General features: G+C 49.2%; 1 protein-coding gene across 2 annotated transcripts; it reads right to left on the bottom strand.

Moving 5' to 3' along the window:
• Nucleotides 1–1,357: 1,357 nt before the first annotated feature.
• On the bottom strand, nt 1,358–25,955 carry LOC123034557 (sodium- and chloride-dependent creatine transporter 1-like). Of its 2 annotated transcripts, none has more exons than XM_044451983.1 (14): nt 25,671–25,955; nt 21,590–21,838; nt 17,554–17,685; nt 15,478–15,733; nt 14,980–15,112; nt 13,914–14,048; nt 13,604–13,707; nt 12,125–12,249; nt 11,675–11,787; nt 10,136–10,273; nt 8,801–8,903; nt 8,074–8,174; nt 5,015–5,185; nt 1,358–3,671 (listed from the first exon to the last, which is right to left on the bottom strand). In XM_044451983.1, exons 1-14 carry the CDS (start codon nt 25,699–25,701, stop codon nt 3,522–3,524), a joined length of 1,941 nt encoding a protein of 646 aa, XP_044307918.1. In that variant the 5' UTR covers nt 25,702–25,955; the 3' UTR covers nt 1,358–3,521. The 2 variants fall into 2 exon arrangements, 1 of the variants encoding a protein (XP_044307918.1); XR_006416792.1 differs by lacking the exon at nt 1,358–3,671 and adding an exon at nt 7,172–7,270 and having other exon boundaries at nt 5,115–5,185.
• Nucleotides 25,956–26,472: the final 517 nt, after the last annotated feature.

Consider the following 26,472-nt stretch of genomic DNA (forward strand, 5'->3'; position numbering starts at 1 on the left):
TTCTATTCCCTAGAACAGACGTGGTAATCCCATGGCTGGCCAGTGCGCTACGTTGCTTGGACTAGGACTGGGGAGACCCAGGTTCAAATCCCAGTGGGGAGGCCCAGGTTCACATTCGCCAAGAGGCTCCCAGGGGGAGGGGAACACTGCGCTGGTCACACATGCTGCCTCACATGGCCGTGGTGAGGATAAAATGGAAGGATGAGAGAAGAACCTTGTATGCCACCCTGAGCAACGTGGAAGAACAGTGGGACATAAATAAATGTGTAAATAAGGAAGTGCTGGTCCCGATCAGCTTCTTCACTGTCTCTCTAGCAACCCACACTCAAATCGGATCCCCTTTTTGCCTGCTCACTCGAAGCATTGCTTAGTTCTTCGCCAAATGTCTCTGTCCATGCCACAGGTGAATCACTCAACAGACAGTGAGTCACCCAGCAGGTTGGAACGGGTGGACTACTGGATACTGTATTTTTAGGCACTCTGAGTGGGAGCGAGGCACGAGTGTGATGGGGTGACAAGGATGAGAAGGGGTGACGCTTCAGCTGTCCCTAATATCCTTTCACTTCCATCTCCATGCTCTTGTGCACAGCAGTGGCACATGGCAGCTTCAAGAGCCTCTCTCAGCCACCAGGCGGACAGTATGTATGGCAATGACTTGTGCTTGTGATGGCCCCAAAGGCACAGATGCCTTTTACAGAGGGGCCTATGATGAAAAGGTTTCAGAAGCATAGCCCTGCAGCAACTTTTCCTCAGTCTTGGCACCTTCCAGGTGTGTTGAACTACCACTCCCATCATCCCCAACCAGCCTATTGCGGGGACTTGCCAGGTTTGGAGAAACTATTGTAGTTTTCTCTACTACACCAAGTATATCACTCTTCAGCCTCTTTCTTAAAAAACAGTATCACACCAATGCAGTTAAGAGAAAAGAAGCAGGGACCAGGGCCGTCTTAACACATGGGCCTGATGGGCACTTGCCCATGGGCCCCATGCTAATCTGTGTATGCTAACCCTTGGACAACTTCCAAAATTAACAGTAGTTGTAGTTGTCGTAGGGGCCCCAGGACACTGCTTTGCCCAGGGCCCATAATGCTGTTAAGACGGCCCTGGTAAGGACATGGCTCATAAAAATGCTGGAGGTCAAACGAAGGTGTTCTCCTAAGCACTGCCCATCTCTAGTTGGTATCATGGAAATACCAAAGGGCTCTGACAACATTAGGCACACGGTATACGAAGTGACCTCCCCCACCCCCCGAAGCTGATCAAATGGCAGTTTGGCCACCATATAAACAGCAGCTAATAAAAGTTATTGGAGCTGAGCGAGTCTCAAGAGCCCGGCTTAGACAAAAATGCCACTGACACAGATAGAATCTCATATTTATTGTCAGAGGATGGATCTGTAGCACGGCAGGTATGTGACTGCAAGAGACAGGGAGCTGGGAGGAAGGCGAGGGAGGGAGGGAGGGAGGGAGGGGTGAACAGAGCTTGGTGTGCGGAGGAAGACAGGCTCAGCCCCATTTGGCACAAACATTTATATATTACACGACATACTCTGAGGAGGTGCAACTCACAAGTGGGAGCTGCCATGTGGAGACGGGGAAGGGGGCTTGTTACACCTGGCCAAGGGGCAGGAGGGCCACCACACCTTTTCTTTCTCACAGGGCATCTAGGATTCTGCCGTCTGTACTATGGGCAAAAATTGAGCAAGTAAGCCTTTTCTTCCGTCTCCGGGGCAGCCTTTCCCAACCCGGTGCTCTCCAGATGTGTTGGACTACAACCCACAGCATCCCCTATTCCCTACCAATCCATGTCGGTTGTGGGATGCTAGAATTGTAGTCCAACACGTTTGAAGAGCACCGGGTTGGGGAGGGCTTTTTGAAAGTGGCACCAGTTGATCATTTTGTGGCGAGGGACTAACATAGCCCGTGGCTATCACTCTGCTGGGTCGCAAAATGACAACACACTTTTCATAAAAAAAGTGAAAAGTGTGGTGCCTCCCTGCCAGCGAAGGTGACAGCTCTTGAATTTCTGCCTATAGAACAGACGTTAGTGCTACCAGAACAGAGATGCCAGCCCAGTTCAGCGCTATGCATGTCAAATCCCTGCTCCCTAAGAGATTCCTCCAGGCTTGTTCATGAAAAGAGCAAGAGACAACTGACCATCAGGCAAGACACCCCCAGCCACACGCCCTCCTGCCTGATATTCTTGGCAGGGCCCATATTATGCATTTTTTGGAGAGGTCCTGATCCCTCTCCAGGGAAGAGGACAGTTTAGGAACTTCATGCTAAATTTCGTGATGCGCAGCTGGTGTGCCTGCGATCACAGCCTCTCAGGAGACCATTGCTAAGAGCCAAAAAAGGGTAAGTGGGCAGAAATGTTTTTCTACGGAGAAAAAGTGGGAAGGCAGCAAAGGATGATGGTGACAGGAACAGGTGACAGGAACAATAAATCGTGTCCAGGAATAAAGCCCCAAATAGGCAAATGAGCAAGACTGTAAATACAATGGTAAGTGACAGTGTGGAAGAAATATGATTTAGGGGAATAGGAACAAGGAAAATGCACAGAATGCCGGAAACAAGTTGATCTCTTCTGCTTTGTGGGGGGTGGAGGAGAGAAGGAGAGGAACAAGAGCCTGTGGAACAAGATGTCATGGCTCCACCTTAACCAGCTCTGGTCAGATGGGGGATTGGGCTAAATGTCCTGCTGAAGGAACAGCCAAAGAACTAAAAGCTCCCCATGTACAGTCAGGGTCCAGGAAGTGCAGAAGCAGCGATGGGCGGGCGAGCAGGTGGGATGGGACACACCACTCCACCAGGGCTTTGGCAGTGGCAGAGTGTCGCTATGAAACCTGAAACACCCGAGCACGAGGCTGTCGTCCAGCTGCGCCAGTGGCTAGGGATGGGCCACCCAGCCTTTCTGGCAGGAGGAAACAGATACCCTTCCCTGAGGCTTTTGAGTGCTAATACTGAAACACCTGGATGAGGGGAGAGGCTCAGTCTTTGCCCAGGGAAACTTTGGACGTGCGCATGTGAGGGTTGCTGTTGGGGTGTGTGCTGGTGGCACGTGGGGGGGGTGTGGTGGATTCAGAGAAGCTGCCTTACACTGAGCCGGGCACTGGACCATTGGCCCATGTCACCTACGCTGGCAGTGGCGTTTATCTACCAGCTCCTTCCCGCTGGTGGCGGCAGAGGCCGGCGGTGGAGACATCCACGTGCAAAGCGGGTGCTCCACTGCTTATCCATGCTCCTTCCTGTGTGTGTGGGTGCCTGTGCGTACACCTGCGCCTCGCTCTTACCCGCTGCCGCTATCAGCACCTCCATCCAGCCATCCAATTCAGAACTTTTCATGCACCGCAAGGACCTGAGGTGGCCTCACCAGGCACAATGCAAAGAGGGCCCGAAGAGCAAGGGTGAGAGGGGGGCTTCCTTGACTGCTCACACTGTGATCCTGACTCTGGGAGGGACTGAGCCTTCCGCCTGCTTTCACCACTCCCCCTTCCCACAGCAGATCGGGGCGGCTGGACATTAAATCACAGTCTCAAAAAGGGTCGCCTTCTCGGCCGGAGGGGCTGCAGCGAGACTGTCTGGTGGTGGCAGCAGTTTTGCCTCCGCTTCCGGTGTCATGTACTCCAGGTGGTGGTGGCCCCAGACAGGGGTGGTCAGCAATTGCCAGCGCTGGGGGAGAAATGAGGCCATGGTGTCAGCAATCGGCTCCAGGCAGAACCTCCGGCTGTTCATTTGTATCATGTACATAAAACATGTATGCTGCTTTAACAACCCCAGTCAGCTGTGGGCAAAGTGGCTTGCATCAAACTGCCATCAGCACAATCAAAGAGAATTAGGAAAAGTCTCAAAAATGTTTTTTTTTAACCAGCAACCAAATCCAAACAAACTGTACGCTCAAACCAAACAGCCAGTAACAATCAGTCAGCACCAATGAAAGAGGTTTGCATCTGGCAGGTATTCCAAGCTGGCAAGCTGGTTTTAACAATGCTTTTATCTGCCTGGTTGAACTTCACTGCTGCTGTTGTGCTTTTGTTCTCAGTTTTCTATATGCTTCTAGTTTTTATCATGTTATTGTACACTGTTCTGATAGTTTTCCTGAAAGATGGGGCTGAAAAGTTTTTAAAGGCACCAATAAATAATCCTTCATTATCCCTCCAAAGATTCAAAGGCCTCTTAAACTGTAAGATCCTTACAACTTTTCTAAACGGTGGCAGAGAATCAGACAAATGCCCGTCCCTAGGAAGAGGTTTTTGGGGGTGGAAGCCAAAGTGTGAAAAAAGCAGCAGTGCCAAGCACCCTCCACCCTTTCTGCCAGAGGCCTCTCTCAGCATCAGATCGAATCTCTCCAGAGGGGCTGTGAGTAATTTTGCAGCTGCTGTGGGAGAGCAGATACAGCTGGCTCTCCCACATCTTTTTCTATCCTATTGGAAGGCTTCCTCCCACCAAGTCTTTGTCTGCGCTTCTGCTGCGTCTTCTCACCACCACCACCACCACCACTGTCTGGTCCAGAGTGAGAGGAAGGTGAACAAATAGGGTTCAGTGATGGAGAAGAGGAAAAACTGCAGGGGGCTTTTGCCTGTGGACCCCCCTGGATGGTAGGCCCTTTACAGGGGCCTGACCATGCCTATCCATGCATGGCCTCAGCCCTGACTAATGCCACTCGCTTCTTGCTTGACAGGCAGACAGCCAGTGAGCAAGTCGGCTGGACCACCTCCTGCCCTTCCCTCTCACAACCACCACTGTCTTCACCAGAGCAAACAGCAGGTGCATGAACAGGTTGTGCCACTACAGAGGAGGAGCTCTTGCCAGTGGGGCCCCTGCTGGGTGTGGGTGCTCAGCAGACACCCTCCTTGGTGCCAGGCCGGCCAGCTCCACAGCAACCTGCACCGTCTCCAGCTGCCCTGTGCTGGCTTTGGACAGGCCCGGCATGCCTGGGTGCTGGTGGAAACTCCAGCATGAGGGGCGAACCTGGACACCAGGTGTGAGGCGGGATGGGAGACTGGCACACTCACCTGCTGCAAGGAGCCCTTGCTCCACAGAAGCTTGCAAACGACCGTGCAGGGGATGCAAAGCATCGAGGCGAGGGCCAGTGCCCAGCCAATAGCCTCCCCCCACCAGGGGTAGATGTAGGTCTTGTTGTACGTCAGAGGCTGGTAGTTCACCACATGGAACAGGAAGATGCCCTGGTTGGGAAGGCAGGGGCAGGAAGGAGAGGCTGGTTAAAGACAGAAGACGTACAAGCAGAAGGCTGCCCCCGCTGCCCGGCTTTGCAGTTTGAATGGCTGATGGCCCTGCCACCCACCCACTTGAGCTCTCGCGGAGCTTTCGTGTTGCCCCTCCTGCCGCACGCTCTGGCAGTTTTCTTTTTCCTCCCAGCACAGCAACATCTATCCATTTATCTCATCTTGAAACTGACTTATTTATCTTGAAATGGATGCCTTGAAAATGTTGAAAAATTGCACTAGGGCACAGAGAGGAGATTTAGGATGCCACAGTCACCAGTCAACCAGTCCGTCCACAACTGATGTGTGTTGCAATTTTGACTCTAGAGGAAAGTTGTTTATTTCCTTTAAAAGATTGATGCCATTCAGCAATATGCTCTCAAGTTGCTTCTACTCATTATCTCTCTCTTCACAAGCAGAAATGTGTAACATGACTTCATTTGTGCACTTTATTATCAAATTTAGATTTGAAACGTATTCTCAGTATCATTTTATGCTGTTGTTATTGGAGGTTAGGATAAGGATGGGGGAAGGAGAGGCTTCTGGCTGATCCAGCAAAACAAAGCAATTCTTATGTTCTGAAGCACCTGGGTACATCAGCAAATAGGGTGTAAAAGAGTGTTATGCACTCAAGTGTTGTGCCATGTAATTTCTGTGTGTTTACACATCCATGTCCATGGAAATGTATTGGTGTGTGCACCCACCCTTATTCCTAGAATAGCCTGCATATATAGGAGAACACGGTCAGTGCAATGACACATGGCAATCCTCCACAGGGGGAAATTTGACCTGCTAGTAGTGTGGGGAAATTCATGCTATTTCTGGTCTGAGTCAATTTTGGTTTAAGATTTATTAAGCATTTTTAAAAAATACACATGGGAATTGTATCTCAATGAGTATTTAAATGCATGTTTTTGAACCCTTCAACTCACAAAATATGCATTTCTAAATAAATCTACCTTGATGTAAAATTCTGAATGCATTTTATACTATGATTAAAATGCATTTCGATATGATTTGTGAACTGAGAACTGTATCACAGAGTTCTGAAAATTGTGAAATCCAGTGGATAGCTGCATTCCAACCCACACCCTGGCACAAATCAGGTAAATTGGCACTAGAATTCACAAAGATCAGATTATTCAAGCACCCCTGCTGAAGCTATTTTGAAAGGAGTAGGTAAGGACAATAGCTCAGTAGTTAAAGGTAGGGACAAGTCTTATTTTTTACAGATAAGAATGTTCAACATGTAAAAGTCCCTTTCAAAATAGGCCTATTTCCTTGCGTGACATCTCAGTAGGGATGGTTGAAGAATCGGCTCTTTGTGGACTCTAATACCAGCGCACCTGACTAACATGTGAATTGGCATGCAGCTGTCCATCGGACTCTGCACTTCCCTGAACTTTGTGATATAATTCTCAGCTCACAAATCACACCAAAATGCATTTTAAAAAGTATATTGCAGTACAAAATACGGTCCCGAAGATCATCAGCTGAAGAATCTGGGACAGCAGGTCTCTCATTCTAAAAAGAGAAATAGATGTTGCCCCTGTGGCTGCAAAAGCACAAAAAGGGAAGAGGATGCTCATTTCTAACCAATCCCTTCTGACAACCTGCTGTGCAAAGTTGTCCGATGCCCTTAACTTCAGGAGGGATTTAGAACAGAAGAGCTCTGCAGAATATAAAGACATCTCATTGCAGATCAGTCCTACCAGCTTTGCAGCAACACAAATTAAAAATAAAGTTTAAAAAAAATGAAAGGGAAACCATGCCTTTCAAATGGGTGTGCTCAGGTGGATGGTCTCTTCCCACACCCACAGGGCAGTGCCCCACAAGTCAGGAAAGCACACCAGCTGGATGTACACACACACACACACACACAATGTTATTCCCCGTCCCTGGCTACCGAAATGTAGAAAGTCAGTTGTGATTCCACACGCAACTTACAGTGGAAGAGCAGTGACTGGCACGAAGAGCTGCCAGCCTGGAAGTGCCCCCATGTCACATGGGCATGGCCAGTTCAACTAAAGTGCAGGAGAGGATTTCCTGCAGAGCGAGATGCAATTTCTTGAGTGTTGAGGAAAGCCACTGTTTCCCAAAATAATCTGACCTTCTCCCTCCAACATCTTGTACACTGATTTGGTGCCAGTGGGAAAAACTGCCAAGGCATGTATTACAATGGAAGATAAAACTGTGCTGTCGATGTTTGAGTCAAAGGATTTGAAGAGGCCTAGCATCAAAACAGATGGCAGGAGGCAGCTGCAATTGCATTTCCGCTTCTTTCTACTGTTTTTTCCCTTTTAAAAATAGCTGTGTCCAGACTGGGACCCTAGCTTGGAAAGATGGGTTTTAACCCTTTCCCCTGCATCACTGTCCTAATATAAGTTGCCCACCTCCAGCCACTATTCAGCCAGGAAGGGAAAATTAAGGACATGCATTCCATACACGTTCAGAGTGGGTGACACTGCAGTTTGGAAATGGGGTGGTGTTCATCGGGAAGGCAATGCAGGGGGACCGGGTAAACTTCTGTACCATTCTCGTCCCAAATCAGATCAGGTGGGTACTGTGGGGTCATCAGGCACCTTCGCATTTGAGTATAATGAGACAAGATTTATTGAATGGGATGAAGGAGAAGAATTAGCAGTGCTCCTTTGCATATTCTGTGCTAATCAATTAATGCAAACTCCCAAGTTTCCACTGGCCAAAAATGGGTACAGGGTGAAACTTGGACATTCAAGCCATTTTCTAAGAGGCAGCCATTGGTTAAACCTGGATGTGAAAAGCCAGCCTAAATAAGCCCGACTTTAGGAAGGGGCCCTTCTCATCTTGCCCCACCACTCTTTACTCACCGCACACACCAGCGGGGTAATAAGCATCCAGCACCACTTCATGTAGGGCAGAGGCCGGTAGCCGATCATGCGAGCAACATCATCCATGAAGCGGTCAGCTCCTACAACAGCCAATCGGGTGTGAACAACACACCAGGTACACCCTCCCACACTCGTCTGAAAAGCCCAACCGCCCACAACATGCCTTCCCAAGATGATGCCCCCACCAGGTGTGTAGGCCTACAACTCCCACCATCCACATGCAGACGTGATTCTTGTTCAGTGACCAGCTTACATAACTGTGCCGTTCCAATTCGGAGGTGGGGAACCTCAGGCTTGTGGTCCCAGTTCAGCTCTCCAGAGGTCCATGATGGCACATCATTACCAGCAGTAAGAGCTCTATGCTACAATATGCTTGTGTTTTTGGACAACACCCTTTGCTTCATCTCTGCCACTCTGCCTTCAGTCCTGCCCACCACGGGAATGTGGCCCTTAGCACTCAGCTGAAACGTGATTTGGCCTTTGGCCTGTCCTCTGACAGGAATGGGCTGCTTCTGGCCTACCAGCAAGAACTGGGGCTGCTGAGCAGGAGACGCGACAGCGCAAGACAGAAGAGGGGTGATGACACAAGCGATGAGCCAAGAGTTCAGGAGCAGGAGCAGTTGGGGAAACAGGGGACAGGGCAGGCCAGCAGGGGAAGGGCCCTCCTTGCCTCCGTCCGCTTGTCCCGGCCTGCCTCGCCACTCACCGTAGACCCAGGCGATCACCACACACTCCCAGAAGGCCTGCCACAGAAGCGTGATTCCACTGGCCGAATAGTTGTCGAAGAGCTGAAAGACGTACATGCCGCCCTGGAGTTGCAGGACAGAGAGAGAGAGAGAGAGAGAGAGAGAGAGCGCCAGTCACCAGGCCCCCAGTTCTAGGAGTATGGCTCAGCCTGTCCCGACCTTGTGCCCTCCAGATACATCTGGAGAGCACCAGGTTGGAAAAGGCTGCTGTGGTGAAGTAGGATGCAATACGCCTGGCATGGTCCACACTCTCTCTTTATTCAGGATGGGCCTTGCTGGAAGTATCCTAATGGAGTGACTCTCGCAGCTTGGATCTACTCGGACGCTATGATCTTCATCCAGGGCCGTCCTCCAAGCGCCTCTGCCAAGGGAAGCTCAGAAGGGGCCAACAGGGGCCCCCTGATTAGGATCTCCTCACTGAGGGCCACCTGGTGCCAACAGCACCATCTTTTCAATGCCAGGTGAAAAGTGCCCTCCACCCCTGGCTGTGAAGGGGCATGTGTGCCACCTGTCTTTAACAGAGGACCTACATTTGTTGAAATTGTTTAAGCTTAAGTGGTTTAAAATTTTATATATTGGCATTTTATGCCATATTTTATTATGTGCATATCTGTGGCTTGTTATTTTGTGGATTGTTGTGAATCCTGCTGAGTGAGCTTCGGCTATTCAGTACAGGAATGGAAATTAAAATAAAGAAATAACAACCCTGCCCTAGCCCTTAATGGCTGTAGTGGTTGCTTCTCCAGGTGGCCTCAATGTTGGAACCTGAAGCACAGGTGACGCTGGACAGGATGAGACGCAGGAAGGAGTCTCTCACAGCAGCGGCCCCTGGAATGGCCCTCTCCTGGGGGTTAGCCAGAGTCCCAGGCTGAGCATACCTCACAAGCCCTTTTCAGAATTTTCTGTTTGGGTAGGTGTGGGGAGGCTGTGGGTTAAATCAAGCAAGGGATTTCTGATTGGCTACTTTTTATGTTATTCCTGATGACTAGACACTTGAATGGTGTCTAGGAGAGTGTGGGTAGCCAGTGCAGGGCCCATATAAAATGTCCTGAGCAGCCCATCCATGCGCAAGGGAATGCTGCTGTATTCTACACTGTTTAACTCTGCTTTTCCCAGCCAAGAGTACAGCCCCCATCACTCTTAGGCAACTGGCCACTGGTCAAGGATGATGGGGTCTGTAGTCCAACAACATTTCCTGAACCCACAATGAGAAAGACTGTTCCTTTCAAAGGCAACCTCCTGCTGTACCCATTTCAGAGAAAGGTTGGTGTTTCTGCGTTACGTCGACTGCTTACCCGAGTCACCATGGACAGATCAATGATGCAGCAGGCAAGGCAGCAGATGGCAGCTGTGATTTCTCTGCGTCGTGAGCCTGCTGCCGGCTGTGGGAACAGGTCTAGGATACCTGTGATGAAGCCCTCCACTCCCACAAACTGGCAGGAAGAAAGAAAATGTGGAAAAGGAAACTGTGGTGTCAGGTGCTCGGAGAGGGACGTGGTAAGGCTTTCACTGCTGGCTGGAAGGCTGGAAGACTCCTGGCCTGGTCACCCAAGTGAGCAGCCATACCACTGGGGTCTGTAGGCCTTGATGGTGCGAACTCGGAGCCTCCCGCTCATGCCCAGATGCTCTCCATTTCATTTGTGAAGCCCCCAGCAGCCACTGGGGCTTTCAGAGCCACAGTGGATGGTATTAGTTGAGGCAGAGTTGCTATTACAAGAGGCAGAGTGGCTATTTACAAAATGCAAAACCCAGATCCGTTCAAGGCATGTATGTCTTTAACATACCAATTTTATAAATAAAATAAAATAATAAATATCTAGTCTGGTTCTTAGCTGGAACCAAGACAGCCATCCAGAAACAGCATAGTAGTGCCAATGCTTTCTTCTTAGAGAGCAGGGAAAGACGCTTAGTTCACGCACGCACGCACGCACGCACGCATGCAAGCTGACTTAGGGCGACCCTATGAGTGACAGCCCTCCAGAATGTCTTGTCCATGACAGCTCTGCTCAGTTTTTACAACCTCGAGGCCATGACTTCCTTTGTAGAAATGAACCATCTCATACTGACTCTTCCTCTTCTTCTTCTGCCTTCAACTTTCCCTAACACGTTTGTCCTCTCCAGTGAGTCTTGCTCTCTCATTCTGTGCCTGAAGTACAATGACCTCGATTTTGTCATTTTTGCTTCCAGGGAAAGTTCTGGCTTGGCTTGATCTAGCACCTATTTGTTTGTCATTCTATCAGCCCAGGGTATTTGCAAAGCGTCATGTTTGAAACATATCAATTTTCTTCCTGTCAGCTTTCTCCGCTATCCAGCTTTCACACCCATACATCATGATCAGAAATACAATAGCATGGATAATCTTTGCATGGTTAATCTTGGCCTTGGTCTCCAGTGAAATGTCCTTACACTTGATGATCACAGTGTACACAGCACACAAGTACTCTGGAAGCCCCGAAATACACACATTTGTCATTTCCATGAAGGGAGAAACTGGTTGATGCCGAATCACTCTTGAGCCCCCCTTCAGATGCCAGTGGCACTGCATCCCCCCTCCCCATCATGCCATGGGGAGAACACCCTTTCTTGTTGACATGGGCAGCACACGCACATTTAAGAGCTGCCAGCTTTTTGATCACCTCCTACTCCCAGGCTTTTATTATCTACAGATGCCAGCAAAGAACCATGCTCATCCTCAGTGGCAAATGAACGAATGCCATCTACCAGTTTTGACTGGTAAAGATACAGTGACAAACACAGGAGTGGGCTAGGGTGCCTGTGTCTGGTCAGCTGGCAATGTGACCCTCACATCATTCCGACGCTGCAGGGGCGGCTACCTGGCTGTCCAGTCCCAGGACGAGAAGCATGAAGAAGAACAGCGTAGCCCAGAGCGGGGAGAGGGGCATCAGGGTCACAGCTTTGGGGTAGGCAATGAACGCCAGGCCTGGACCTGCAAGAGACAAGGTGACGTAGGACAGTGGCCTTTGCCAATCGAAGATGCTGCCTCTGCGCAGGAGGGCCGAGCGCTGCCCCGCAGCTGGTCCTGCTCTGTTCACTCCAATTAGCAGCAGCTTTCCAAAGACTAGACAGAGTCTTTTCCCGCCCAGTGACTTATTGTGTAGTGGAGATCCCACAGAACCAGTGCCCTTCTGCACGTGAAGCAGATGCCCCAGCACCCAGCTATTCCCACCCAGGCAAACTATCCAAAGAGCTTGCCTTCCACAGGTGAGGGGTCACCACCATTAGGGTGGGGAGATCAGAGGAAACCCCCCCTTGCTGGCACTCACCTGACTCCGCCACCTGAGAGATGTCCACACCCTGCTCTGACGCCATGAAGCCCAGCACTGAAAACACCACAAAGCCAGCAAAGAAACTGGTCGAACTGTTGATCACAGCCAAGATGTAGGCATCCCTGCAGGGGGGAGCAGGCAGGTCAATAGCCACTTGTTCCCCCAGAACCAGCTGAAAGCCCGTGCCCTCCACCCGCCTCCTTCCGCCACCTTAGTCATAAGCAGGAGGAGACAAAAGACAAGCGGGGAGGCGGCCAGGGCGCAAGCCTGACTGGGCATCCTCCTTGTCCTCTGAGCTGGAAGTCCTCCTCCTCCACGTCCCGGATGCACGGCGGTGGGCTGCAAGGGCTGGCGTTCCCCTTGTATGTGTGCAAATGGACTCCGCCACATGTTCTGGGACTGACTCCTGGCACGAGAGACAGCCTTGGGCCCTCCATAAGGCAGGGGCATCGAGTGCTGGAGAGTGAGAGGCGGCTGGGGGACAGGGGGTGCATTCCTTCGAGCGGGACTCGGGGGCAGAGCTGAGGGATCTAGCAACACTGGCGCAGCCATGCCTGGCCCCCTGCAAAAAGGGAATGGCCCCTGGAGCCCGGCCCTGCACTTACCTTTTGCTGGCCCCACAGGTTTAAAGGGCATTGGAGGCCAGAGGTCTGCCAGAGGTTTGATGGGATGTGGATAAGAGCTCCCTTTCATTTTTTTAAAAAGTGGATTTCCACCACAGCACAAACTCTTTTGGATATTGTCATTAAACCAAACTGTACAGACACTGAATTATTGATTTGTTTATTCTATCCAGTTTACGAAATGTGGAATATGTGCAAATAGGGAAGGCGTGGTTTGAGATGATGGAGAGAAATAAGAGGTTAACCAGTGACCATATGCAGTCCCATATATGCTCTAAGTGTAAGCACACGCGTGTCTGTGCACACATGCACCATCTGACCTGCATTACCAAAATCTACAACAAGGTAAGCTGAATTCTGTGACCTGGAAAAATATGCAAATCAAGTATATCTGCATACATTTCTGTCTTGCAAAATCTACCCAACTTCTGCCAGACATGGAGCCTCACCCTACCCAGCACAGTGTGAGCACACACCCACACCCTCACTGCCTCCTTTGGCTTCTGGGGTCCTCTAAGCACTGCCCACACATTTTCAGCACTGCGTTTTCCCAAGCTGCCAAATTCTGTGCATCACGTCAAGCTCTGCTTGCGTGTAGGGCAGCAGAATACACACAAGCCTAGAATTAAATGTGCTACAAGATGTGTACAGGAGAGGCACAGGATGGACAGGAGCTGATGGGAGGAGAGCAAAGATGCTGCTATTTGAAAATGTCCATACTGCATTTTAGTATTAAATGGGTTAAAAACAAACTCTGTCCAAGAGCAATGTCTTAAAAGCCAGGAGATTCCACATGTGGGTATTGAAATCCACGTGGATCACAAGACCTCCCACATGTGGGGGGGGGCCTCACCTGTAGCAGTTGTTGTGGAAGCGGTTGTAGCTGCCAAGTGCGGTCAGGGCGCCCAGCCCGATAGCATATGAGAAGAAGATCTGGGTGCCAGCATCAATCCATACCTGAGGTGAGGGGAACAGCCGTGGTATAAGCCCCACCAGGTGGGGGCAAAGCTCTGTCTGCATGGCCTGGCCAGGCCACCAGAGGGCAGGGGCAGTGGCATGCAAGGGCCTTCTTCCCCGCACAGATACTGGCTAAAGCGCCTCTTGATTTCCCAGTCACTTGCCTTCCACCTCCCTCTCTTGGCCAACACCATCCCAACTCTTACCTGGGCGACAGCAAGCTTGGACCAGTCAGGTTTCAGGTAGTAGAGGATGCCATCGACTGCCCCAGGCAACGTCACCCCATGCAAGAGCAGCAGGATAAGAACCACGTAGGGGAAGAGTGCTGTGAAATACACCACCTGCCAAGCAACGGTATGATTACAGTACGGCGCCACCATGCTGGTGGGCCTGCCACCACTGTGAGTGACGGGCTGTACTCAGTCTGGAGGGTCACACACAAAATGCGGTTGCCTGTACTGGAGAATGGGAGAAGCTCATGCAAACGCATTACATGAACAGGGACTAAAGGAGCTAAATGAGAAAGGACTGAAATGGCACTGCGTAAAAATATTCCAGTTTGCGGAACTGGGAGCTTCATTAAGATGTACTTGCTTTTCCACCCTTCATGTGCACAACCAAATGCCAGTGGTTGTCATGCAAGAGTGGGCAATTTGTGGTCCTCCAAGTGTTTTGGCCCACAATTCCCATCAATTCTAACAAGTACAGCCAATGGGGAGGGATGATGGGAATTGCAGTCCAAAGCATCTGGAAGGCCACAAATTATGATGACACCTCATATACAGCCAATAATATACAGGCACAATTGATGCAAGAACTCTTATAACAATAACAGCAGTTGTGATATGACACCAGCTGCCTATGCTTGTATATACAGTGTGGCCTCCTTACCACAGGTTATGCAACACCCTTCCATGCACCACAGTGCTTATACAATGACTGCTTCTAATTGGGGTCATGCGTGGCCACGGGTGGTGGAGCTCCTAAAAAAACATTGGTGCTGCATCCACTGTCAGAAAATGGTTGGGTGTATGAGGCCTGCAGCAGAAGCAGGAACAGTCTGTGTGCTATCAGATTTTATCTCACAATCCATGAAACTAGAAGCTCAGTCTGTTCCTGAAAGTAAAACAGATCCCAGTATTCAAATGTTGATGATTTCCTCATTAGGGGCCCTATCTATGTTGTTACTGCCAACATTAAGTTGTTTAGGCTTCCTCATTACGCTTCCCCAGTAGCAAAACAGACACAGTTTGAGGAGAGCCCACCACTTACTTTCCCTGTTGACTTGACCCCCTTCCAGATACAGAAGTAAACAATGACCCACGTCGTGAGGAGGCAGAGGATCAGCTGCCAACTCAGCTCCCCCGGCTCAGCCAGATCCCCTGAAATGCGCAGCACCTTGTTCCTGGGGAGGAAGCAAGCAGAGAGTGGAATGAGCCGGCGGTGCAGCTGAGAATGAGAATAAAAACCCCCTTCAAGGGAACTCCCTGGCCCGTCCAACCTGGGATTGGCCCTACATTGGCAGGATGCGGCAACATGCCTCAGGGAACAGCTTCTGGGGGATACATGCAAAAGATTGCCAACAGCCACTATGGGGAGGCACCCCTTGAATGTTGCATTTTGGGTGCCAACCTGTTTGAGTCTCCCTGACCAAACCAATTCCCTCCCCACGTTGCTAGGTCTGCTTCCATCCCCGCACCTGAGCCATCCGCCCACCCTTGCAAAGAGAGCACATCCAGCCAATCCTCCTAGGAAGGGCTGCCCACTCACTCCCAGAATTCAATGACGGGAGAGCGCTGGTCAGCCAGGCTGCTGCAGTTGCTGGTGGTGCGGTTGCCGGTGCTGTTGCCGCAGCTCCCCAGGCCAAAGAGCTCGGTGCACTGGGGACTGTTCCACGAGTGGCCGCAGGTGGCCCACGGCAGGGTCTCTGACAGCGAGTGCACTAGGTAGAAGAGGCCCCAGACGAGGATCATGATGTAATAGGAGTTGCAGAAGAAGACGATCACCATCGAGGCCAGTCCCAGACCTGGAGAAAGAGAGCCACAACCAGTCAGAATCTGACTCGGGGATCGGATAGAGGGGCCACTGATTGTGGACTCAGGCCACAGCTGGTCCACATAAGCAGCAGAATTAGTGGGCCAGACATGAGAAAGTGGAAATGACGGTTGCACCCTCAATTTCAGAAGGGGAAAGACTCAGGTTTTGGATGCTCCTTGAGTTAAAACCTCCCTGCAGGTAGAAAATAAACACATCAGGGAGCAGAGCATCGATGTTTCTCTTTGATATGCTCAGGAAAAATAAATCAATGTGAGGTAATTTTTTTGAAAGGCCACCTCTACTGACAGTCTGAAGTGGTACAGTCTGCTCTTCCACCTTCAGGTTATGCAGCCATTTTGCTCTGCATGTGCAGGCCAGGCCAGAGTCTTGCGCCTTTTTGTCTTTCACCTTCCAGGAAGAAATCAAAGCCAACCCAAACAGGCTGCAAATACTCTGCCCCAAGAAACAAAAACCTGCTGTGGATCCTGCACCCAACTAGTACGTATTCTATAGAGTGCATAATTATGTGAATCAAGCATATGTTGGCTTATTTTGCAAATTTTCTTCTGCTTCTGCTAAGTGTGAGAAGTGGCAACAATCTATTGAAACTCTGAACCCCAACTGTTGCAAAGCCCAATTTAGTCCCCGGTCTCAGTTCTGCGATTTCACAAGGCATCATGCAGTGCTTTGCGGAATAATGGTAGCCCTGTTAACACTAGTCAAAAGTGAGCCCTGCCCATGGATGTAGGAGTCAGAGTACAGGAGTTTTAGGTTTCTGTCAAGCCACGTTTATTTATCGTATGTCCTCGAGCAGGAACTTCTATGTTCTCCACAATATTTTGCATCTCGTCCGGATGCCTGGGATGCCACCCTGCTTGCTGTTGCAGGCCAGCTGTGATCAATACACATTCACAGGGCAGCTTTTAGAACCTGTAAGGTGATGCCCAATTGAGCAGCAGCAAAATGGGGTTCTCCATGCTCAAAGAGTCGAAGTGTTTCCGTAGGCCAGGCCTGGGCCTGTGTCTCCATGCACAGCCTACGTCACCTCAAGGAGCCCACCCTGCAGTCACTTCCACGGAGTGGCACCCTAGTTCCCAGACGAAGGCCCCAGAACCAGCTCTGGCCTCTCAAGCTCTGTCTCTCACCCCAGCCGCTCTCGCTCTCCTGCCCAACAGGCCGTTGCAAACTAGGCCTCAGGCAGGCCAACCTTTGCTGCAATGGTGTTCAAACATTGTTTCTTCAGGCTTCCACATGACGTTGTCTGTCAAGGACACCCAGCAAATTGCCACGGGGACTGTATGAAATTGCCACTTCATACAAGGGACTGGCCAAACCTGCCAGGCTGCTCAGCCAGCTCGAATTATGGGAGGAAGGGGTTGGGAGGGGTCCCAATGAAATCCTGAACTCTCCCCCAAACTTCCCAAATTTTAATCACCTCTCTTGGCCCCTGGAGAGTAGCTGAGGGCAGCATCACAAAAGAAAGGAAAGCAGCTCTCTCTGACCCCCATGTAATTTGAATGCTGCTGCTCAGTCTTACCATAAGACATTCAACTTGAATACAAAACACAGTTGACAATTTTTCTGCCTCAGCACATTGCTCAGAAAGATCAGTTATGGTGAACCAAGGAAGGTTGTCTATCATTGCTGACCTTTATCCTCAGGAAACCCCTAACAAGCCTTCATGGAGCTCGGGAGACCAACCACACTGCTCAAAATCTCTGGTGTGACTACTCCCTGAGCAATGGCCCTGACACATTCTAGGACTAGCTGGCTTATGAGCCCTTAGAGAAGCCCTACTGAAGCCTTTACCTTTGAAGAGGGGAGCAATGTTCCAAGCAGCGATCCCACCTTGCTTCATAAACTGTCCCAGCGCCACCTCCAGGAAGAAGACGGGGATCCCCCCGACAAACACAATTAGTAGATAAGGAATCAGGAAGACACCTGCGCAGAAAATGAAAGTCAGCACCTCAGTACTGCTAGAAGTGCAGGGACCGGATATGAGTGACAGGGCCTTTTCAGTGGTGGCACTGGACATGGGGGATGCCTTGCTAGGCTCCTACATTTTCTGTATTCAGCTGGGCTTTTGATGTCTTACAACGCAATCCTCTACTTGAGTATTCACAACTTATCCCCAGGTCATTGTGCATGGGATTGCAGCCTAAGTCTTCTGCTTTGTCTCAACACATTTTCTGACTCTCTGGTGTGGTTTCAAATTGTTACCTTTTCCACTGTGTTTTTATTTTTTCTAGCCACTTTGGGTATATACTGTATAGAAAAATGGAGCAAAACCACTCAAATAAAGTAAATAAAAGAAGCAGTCTGATAGAAATGCAAAGAGGCATGAGGAACCTGAAGACAAACATACCCTTAGATTTCTCCTTCCTCTCTCATCGTTGTCATTGTAGAAACAGTGCCATGAGCCCACATCCCATTTGGCCTCTCACTATGTCTTACCACACCGCTCTGCATCTGGTGAGAGGGTCTGAGCTGGCCAAGCAACTTCTGGAAAGAGGCGGATACTTCCTGGCCGTGCAGGGCAGGGCAGGGCACAGGTGCCTTCTGTTCAGGAATGGTTGGCTGGTGGGTGGAATGGGAAATTGGATTGCCAGGTCCCATTTTGTTCAGTGGGGGGTTGTTGCACATTTCACATAAGAGGAATATTTAGCAGGTGTCACATTTTTCTCACTGTCTCTGAAGTATGTCGTGACAAACTGCTCCCACTGAAACTCTGCTTGTGGGTATAGCAATAGTAACAGGAACACTCAGGACTGAAACGATACTGAAGACCCGCAGGTTCTGCTACTACAGCACTGCTTTTCTGCCTCATTCCCCACAGCTGTGACTCATTTCTCTGTATATTACCTAGATCAGTGATTTGCAACCCGGGGTATGTGTGCCCCCAAGGATACAAACCAGAACATTTATGGGTACATGGAAAAAATTGAATAATGGTGGACAACACTTTTGAGTTTTGAATGTAAATATATATGCACTGTCTGTTCACCTTATTATACCATTGCCTTTTAACCCCATTATTGGGCTATTTATTTACAGTTACAAGATACAAATTTAAAATAACAGCAGCTATGTTCATGACAAATGTTTTGCTAATACAGGCGAAGGGCCTTTTCCGCTGCTGCTCCCTATCTTTGGAACTCCCTCCCTAGCGAAATTCGCCTGGTGCCATCTTTATTTTCCTTTTGGCACCAGGCAAAGACATGTCTTTTTAGGATTTTTTTTAACACTTAGCCTAAATGCTGTGGTTCTTTTTATATTGCTTTTACAGATATTATAATTTGTTGCATTTTAATTGGTTTTAATGTGTTTCACGTTGCTAATATGTTTTATGTGTTGTAAGCTGCCTAGGAAGGCCATGGCAGTTATAGGCGGGCTATAAATACATACATAAATAAATATAAATATTAAGCAAATAAATAATATGAAGGGTGCAATTTATGGACATGGGCTGCCAAGGGGTAGCCAAGTGAAAAAGGGTTAGGAACCAGTGACCTAGATCACTAAATCTGGCGACTACTGTGCATGCCCTTCCTCCCGCAAGTCCAAATGTGAGAAGAAAAGAGAACTTGCATCGCCCAACAATCCACCGCACATGCAGCTTTGGCTTTGCATTGCAATGCTGGCCTCTCCTATGGGGTCAGTTTCGTGCCCCATGTTTTCACAGATCCAGTGGCAGACTTATGTTGAGCCCCCATTCACTAAGCTGTGGGTATTCAGTATAAACATTTTTGTTAGTATTTCCTGGAATATCCTGGAAGCTGAATTCTACAGGTTATGACTGAGGCCTGGGAGTGAACACATACCGGCACTTTTCAGGCACTTCCTCCATGGCTACCATCTATCCATCCAATAACTGCACTGAGTAGACCAATACGGTTCATTTCACTGTGCCAGTTCTGTTGCGGTATGATTTTAATTGCATCTTCTCTGTGTTTTCCCTATTGCTATTTTAGATGCAGCTTCTACATGCATCTAATTTAAAAGCATTACACCCAGGGCAAAAAAGAGGCTACGGAATGATTCATTTGATGATTTCCATGGAAGTGTGGTAGAGATGCAGAGAACTGAGCTTTCCACAGCAGTGTGGTACCACCAGAGGTGAGCATTTTCCCTGTATGTTAAAAGCCTTTTCAACAGCCATTGCCCAGCCATGCACAGAATTTGCTTACAAAATCTGCAGAAGGATTCAGAGGATTCAGATTTGCTTCTCTCACCGAATTGAACAAATTTTCAGGGAAGCAGCACCCTTCTCACTCCACATAGGGTTTGATAAGCTAATGCGTGCCTGCAGCAACTCCTCCTCTCTATCTCCTGGCCACATCTGAGCACATGATGCCACATATTCTTGCTCAGCTCAGTATGTGGGTTGTGCTTTTCCCAGTAAAGATGAGTAAAGGGAGAGAGCAGTTATTCTGATCCCATGGAAGAAAGCTAAGGAGAATAGATGCATTCCTGCTATTGTTCAGCATCCACACTTTAAATTTTGAAAGGTTCATCAGGAACCTCCTGTCAATGCCAGGGCTTAAGTTCTGCAAGAAGCAAAGCAGCAATACAGAAGTCTCTGTAAATGTGCAGAGATTTGCCCCATCTGTTGGGGAGATGCAACTGATCCCCATCCATCTGGGAAGCAATCTAAGGTTCACCAGAACATAAGGATGCTAGAGCAGAAATAGAGAATTGTTTGAATTTGAAAAGTCGGAGGGAGTGGAGGGAGGGAGTGGAGCTCAGAATGGAACTTTTACCTTTAATAAACAGGCTCAGCAGAATTACTATTATTTAAATTGCCCCCAAAATATACTTAAGCAGAGGTGATGGTAGGACAAAAGAATGGAAATAAAACCACTTCTGAGTACCAAAAACTATTTTCTGCCTTTAGTCATACTTGTTTGAACTTCATCAGCTCCTCATTTAGAAATTGGGCACAGTCTATATCTCATCTGACTGATGCTTGTAAGCTTTTGCAGCTGCAAAAGCCAGACTCCAAGGTATAGCTAGAGACAGCAATAAAGGCAAATCATCATCTACCAAGTGGTAATTTACAGCACTAACTGTACAACTATCCACAGAGCTGATAGGCAGGCTGTAGCATCCATACAGCAGGAGCAGTTGTCATGCAGCTGCTTGCATAGGTGTATAATCAAGCTTTAGATCTGTTGTCAGATTCAGGGCACCTGCACAGATGCTACCGGCTGGCCCCACCCACAGCTGCCTAATTCACCACGGAAAGCCTTACTACTTGGAAAAGAAGGGCTGTCTGTAGAATCAAAGAACATTAGATTTGAAAGGGGCCAAGAAGGCCACTGGGTCCAACCCCTGCTGCTGCAGCCTGACCAGAAACTACCCATAATGCATTAGGGCACAGACTAGAAGAGCTGATATTGTAACTATAGGAATAACAAACAGGTTTAATTACTACTGCAGTTGTTGTACTGGAGCAGCCTTCCCTAACCTGCTGCCCTTCAAGTGTTTTGGTCTACAATTTCTGACCATCTGTCATGGGGGCTGGGGTTGGTTGACCAGGCTGGGGAAGGCAGTTTGGGAGAGAGGCATCAGAGGCCCAAGGTATCCTATCATGGCTTGTTCCTTACAAGGAAACAGGCGCTTTCTCATCTCCTAAAACACAGAACCACTATAGATCAGTTCTTTCCCTCCTCCAAAGGTGTCTTGTTCTAGGGAAGGTTCTTGCTCAGAGTGAGCTGGATCCTTTCCATCCCACTGAGCCCAGACTTCAGCTCCTCTGCCCAGCAGAGACATCTCTGGGATACACCCACAACGGCTACATTTCATCACAACCACAAAGTACCATTCCCTGTAGACATCCTCTCACCTCCTCCATTTTTGTAGCAGAGGTAGGGAAAGCGCCAGACGTTGCCCAGCCCTACAGCAAAGCCCACGCAAGACATGATGAAATCCATCTGCCGGGTCCAGGTCTCCCGCTCCGGAAGAGGCAGCTTCATGGGACCCATGGGCACCACCAGAGGGGCAGTGATGGCTCGCTCCTCAAGGGTGGATTCCCCTGTGCTTCCAGCGGGCTCAGCGCTATCTGCCATGGCCACCTCTGAGCACCCACTGCCCTCTGTGGAGACAATGACAAAGTATTAGCCAGAACTGAATTGTTGGATTGGGGCATCAAGCTAGTTGTTGAACGACATCTTGATCTGTCACTGCAGATATCTGGAATGCTGAAAAGTTCATTTTATTTGGGTTTCCTTTTGACCCATTTTCTTACTACCAATCTTCTCATTTTTGCCATGCCATGTACAGAGTTGTTTCTTCTGTGAACAGGGTGAGAAACTTGCATTTCGAGAGAAATGAAAGCTGCAGTGTTGAAGAGCCACCTGCAAGCAAGTAGGCCATAAACTTAATTTTTCTTAATTGTGCAATGAATGACAGCTGTGGGACAGATGCTTCAGGCAGGAGGGGATACCTAACGATCAACAGAAATTCACCCCCTCTCAAAAGAATCAAGTGCAAAATCATTTAATATGGATTAGGTACCCCTTAACACCCTTCAGCAGAACCAGGCCATGACATTTTGTTCCTTCAACTGGCTGCAGTGGACAATCTGGGTGCCCAGGATCTGATGCAAGATCACACTTGGCTTAGGAGCACCAGGCTTCAGAGATACCCAGGAGCTGAGACTTATGTCCTAGTTGCAAAGGGCTCTGGGACACGTCCTCCTCACTGCTCCATTTGTGGCAGCTGCATGGGAGTTTCCAGCAATAACTTCTGTGATGGTGCATGGGATTCTGGGCCGGTCTGGCATCACTAGGCAGTACAATGGGGCTCACTGCAGGGCAGCATGTTTTGGGTAATATTAAAAGGGCAGCCAATGGACAGTTTAACTCTTATAATGCACAGGATTGTCACTTGGATTTTCTGTTTGCAGCACCAAAACCTGCATCCACTACATCCACCATGCCATGGTGTGTGCCCTCTTAGGCTTTCCTTAAAAAGATGGTACCATATGTGGGTACTTGGAATGTTTATGCAGTTAGGCTGGTCCTACTCTTAAAGTACGCAGTGGTGCTCATAGGCAGATGGAGTAAAGCGTGGCCATTTCAATACACAGTGACAGAAGTTGTAGGGCAGAGGTTGGGCAAAGAGCAAACTGGGAACTGTTGGTTGATTGGCCATGATTTATAGTAGATTGACAAGGGCTTCTGACTCAGATTCTAACTGTAGCAACAGCAACATTGTCTACCCTCCCCCAAATAACACTGTTGAAAAGGAATACCTGAAGAAAAACTAGAAGTGGATGTTTATGTGAAAGGACTTGTAAACTCAGTTTTGGTATTGACTCTGTTTCTTGTCTGTTAATGAATGTCTGCCTACCACTACTCTGCGGCTGAGTTCTGGTTGGTAGACCTCAGGAATAGAAGGGACAGGTTCCAGTAACAAAGTAGATACTGCAGGACTGAAGTTTCCCAACTCCTGATTTAGGGGTTCTAACACATGCAAGTGGTTGTCTGTCTGGAACCAGGGAAGTATGGTAGCAATCCTAGATTAGCGAGTACAAGGCTGTGATTGTGTTTATGAGAGACTTGAAGGGTGTCACTCATTTCTGCCCTTCCACAAATCTTCCAAGAAGAAAGCTTGTAGCTGAAGAAGCTGTGTGTGAAAGTGAGTGAGTGAGAGAGAGAGAATAAGGATCATGTTAGTCTCTCTAATGTCATGAGCTTGCTATGTGAGAGCCAGTGTGGCGTAGTGGTTAAGAGCCTGGGACCAGGACTCGGGCGATCTGGGCTCTAGTCCCTGCTCAGCCATGGAGCCAACTGGGTGGCTTTGGGCCAGTCACAGACTCTCAGCCCAACCTACCTCACAGGGTTGTTGCTGTGGGGATAAGATGGAGGAGGAGAATGATGTAAGCTGCCTTGAGCCCTTTGTAGAAAAAAGGCAGGATATAAATCGGAAAATAAATAAATAAAATAAACGTCCCCCAGGTGAAAATCAGTGCCTTAGTCCCTGCCAGAGAACCTGTTTGGCATCACAGCCATTTCAGGCCTATCCCTGAAATGGTTCTTCCATTTCTTTGAGCACCATGTACTTCAGAAACACTTTTCCAACATGAGGAATGCCAGAATTTTCCAGGCTGCCTTTTATATAATAAGCATACCCTCTAAACACACACGAACCACGCTCTCTCATTCTGGAGTCCTAGTTTCAACGTCACAATGCAGGGTGGTGAGTCACCCACTAGGCAGCGATGTTGAATCCACACACACGTATATACACACACCATCACATGAACTCACACAGCAGTAGCCATGCTCACAATGGATGCATACGCAGCCACACGACTGTCACACTCACATGGTGGTTTGTGCTTCCCCCACCTCTGTAAAGCCCTCCTCATTCAAGCCTTTTTCTTCCAGAACGCCCAGTATAAAGACAAGACAAGCCTCATCCCCTTCTTCACCCAGCAAAGAGAGTGCCATGGTAGACACAAAGCTAAGAGCAAAATGTAGCCTCTGTGCTGGGCTGAGTAGGCTTTTCAGAAAGCATCCTAACCCCCTGAGAGCCTGTGGGATGTTGCATTTTGCCATTACCAGTGCCCTGCCTTCCCTCCTCCTCACCTACATTCCCATCCATCAGCAGGAACACCTAGCCCCAGAAGAGCCCTGCAAATTGCCTTTGTGGGGAAGAGCTTCAGCAAGGCAGCCCGGCGTAATGGCTTGCGTTGGACAAAAATAAAGACAGCAAGAGTTGAGGGCAGAGCAAAGCTGCACAACAGCCGAGACACAAAGCCCCTTCTCCTCTGGCTCCCCTCCCCCCACAGCGAACACGAAGCCAAGGCCCTGGCATGTGACTGAGCTAATCCACACTTGTGGGGCTAAGGCTGCTGGACCCCCCCTAGCACCCCAATATTGGGATCTGCATTTGGCTGGCACTTGTAATGGACATTGTGCTAAGCAATACCAAACGGAGCACATCCGTTCCTCAAGAAAAAAAGCCCTGGGGGACGAAGAAAGCAAGGGAAGGTAGTTGAAGAGAGATGGCTGCTGACTTAAGACAATGCTGCTCCCCCCTAACTTCCCCACCTTCTTTTGCTGAATTGTTGCCTTATAAGGGACGGACGCACAGAACCCTCCAAGTTCTTGCCTTTCCCAGTTCCACACGTCGTACAAGAACCAGGCTGCACTATGGCACTGCCAGCAGCTTCAAGCATTTCAGCATGGAGTGCCCAGGAGAGTCAAACTAGTGCCCTGGCACATTAATGCCATATACACCAAGTTCATGCCCCATTGGCTCTAGCTGAATGAACCTGGAGTAGCAACTCCTGACCCTCAGTTCTGTATTCAACAGTCAAATTAGATCTGCCGCACCTTCCTTGTAAAGTCGAAAGAAAACCAAACCTGCTCTAACTGCATTTGAGGAAGACTGAAAGTGCACAGAGGTAGGTAAGCATGGACATCTAGCAAAACTGAGCACTGAGTGAAGAAAGAATAAGCACCAGATGTCCTGTCAGTAGAAAGCAATGAGAAGACTTGCCATCAGAGAAAGACACAGGACATCTGCCTTGCATGCTGAGAGAGAAGGAAGTGGGTAGGGTTAATAGCCCAGCTGTTTGAACCAGCCAGTCCCAGGAGCCATTGCAGTGACAATATTGGAAAGGACAGAGGCTACTGTATGAACTTTTCACCCATGTCAAGAGCTGGCATTGCTACTTACCTGTATTCATTTTGGTGGGCACCTGTAGAATGACAGGGATGCTACTTTGCAGACAGCTCAGAACTTGCTGGAGGTAGGACATTGTTACTGCCTGCACCGGACACAGCACCGCTGATTTCCTGAACTCACTTAAATGGGAACAAGCTGGGCAAGACAGAACCCCAGCCCTTCCCCCTCCTGCTCCCCTTTAAGTCATCACAACACCTTTCCGAGGCGATGCCAAGCTAGCGCCTTACCTGGGCATGCTTTGGTGGGCACCGGAGCCATGGCACCGGGCTGGCAGCAGGGCTCCGTGGCAGACGACTAAGACGGGTGTTGGGTTGGGAAGCTGGCTCCGGGTCTGGGAGGGGAGCGGGGTGCAGCCTCAAAAGCAATCCACAAAGCACTTGAAGGTGAGACGAAAGAACCTCATTGATGAGGATTTACACCAGGGAAATGGGCAGTGGGCGAGAGCCTGGGCAGGGCCTTGAGCTCAAAACCAGGCAGCACGGACCGGGCTGAGCAGATGCTCCATCGCTCAGCTCTAGCACCGAGCTCTGTTGCTCGGAGGAGCGGCGGCAGAGAAAGGAAACCGCATCTGCTCTTGTTCCCCGCCCTGCTTGCGCCCCATTGGTCAATGCTGCTGACTTCAGGCTTGTCAGCTGCATTCTGGGAATGGGAGTCCACCTTGCTGCTGGCTGCCATGGAGATGTGGGAAGATGGAAAGAGACAGGTGCAGAGCTGGCTTAGCAGTTTTTCGGCGACACAAGAAACTGAAGGCTTAAATTGTTACTCTCGAGAATGCAGGAGCAAAAAAAGAAAAGTTGCGAAGTGGCACTGGAGCAGATTGGGAGTTCCTAATCTAGGAAGGAACTTACCACTAACCAGAAAAGGAAAAGAAAGTGAAAATGAGCTTTGAGCAATGACTTGATGAATCATTTATACAACCTTTTCCTGAACACGAGATATCTTACACACACACATTACTGTGAGAAACAAAAATGTTCCCCATTTGTTTGTTAACATATTCCATACAACAAAAGCATCCTTAAGAGATAT

This window comes from Varanus komodoensis, unplaced genomic scaffold (genome assembly GCF_004798865.1).
Source record: "Varanus komodoensis strain SLA01 unplaced genomic scaffold, ASM479886v1 scaffold6_4, whole genome shotgun sequence".
Lineage (NCBI taxonomy): Eukaryota > Metazoa > Chordata > Lepidosauria > Squamata > Varanidae > Varanus > Varanus komodoensis.

Coding starts and splice junctions, on each gene's coding strand:
- LOC123034557 (XM_044451983.1), bottom strand. CDS start 25,701: ATGGCTCCGGTGCCCACCAAAGCATGCCCAG. Junction 15,113..15,477: donor CCCGTCATTGAATTCTGGGA/GTGAGTGGGCAG, acceptor CTTCCTCCCCAG/GAACAAGGTGCTGCGCATTT. Junction 11,788..12,124: donor CTCTCAGGTGGCGGAGTCAG/GTGAGTGCCAGC, acceptor TGTCTCTTGCAG/GTCCAGGCCTGGCGTTCATT.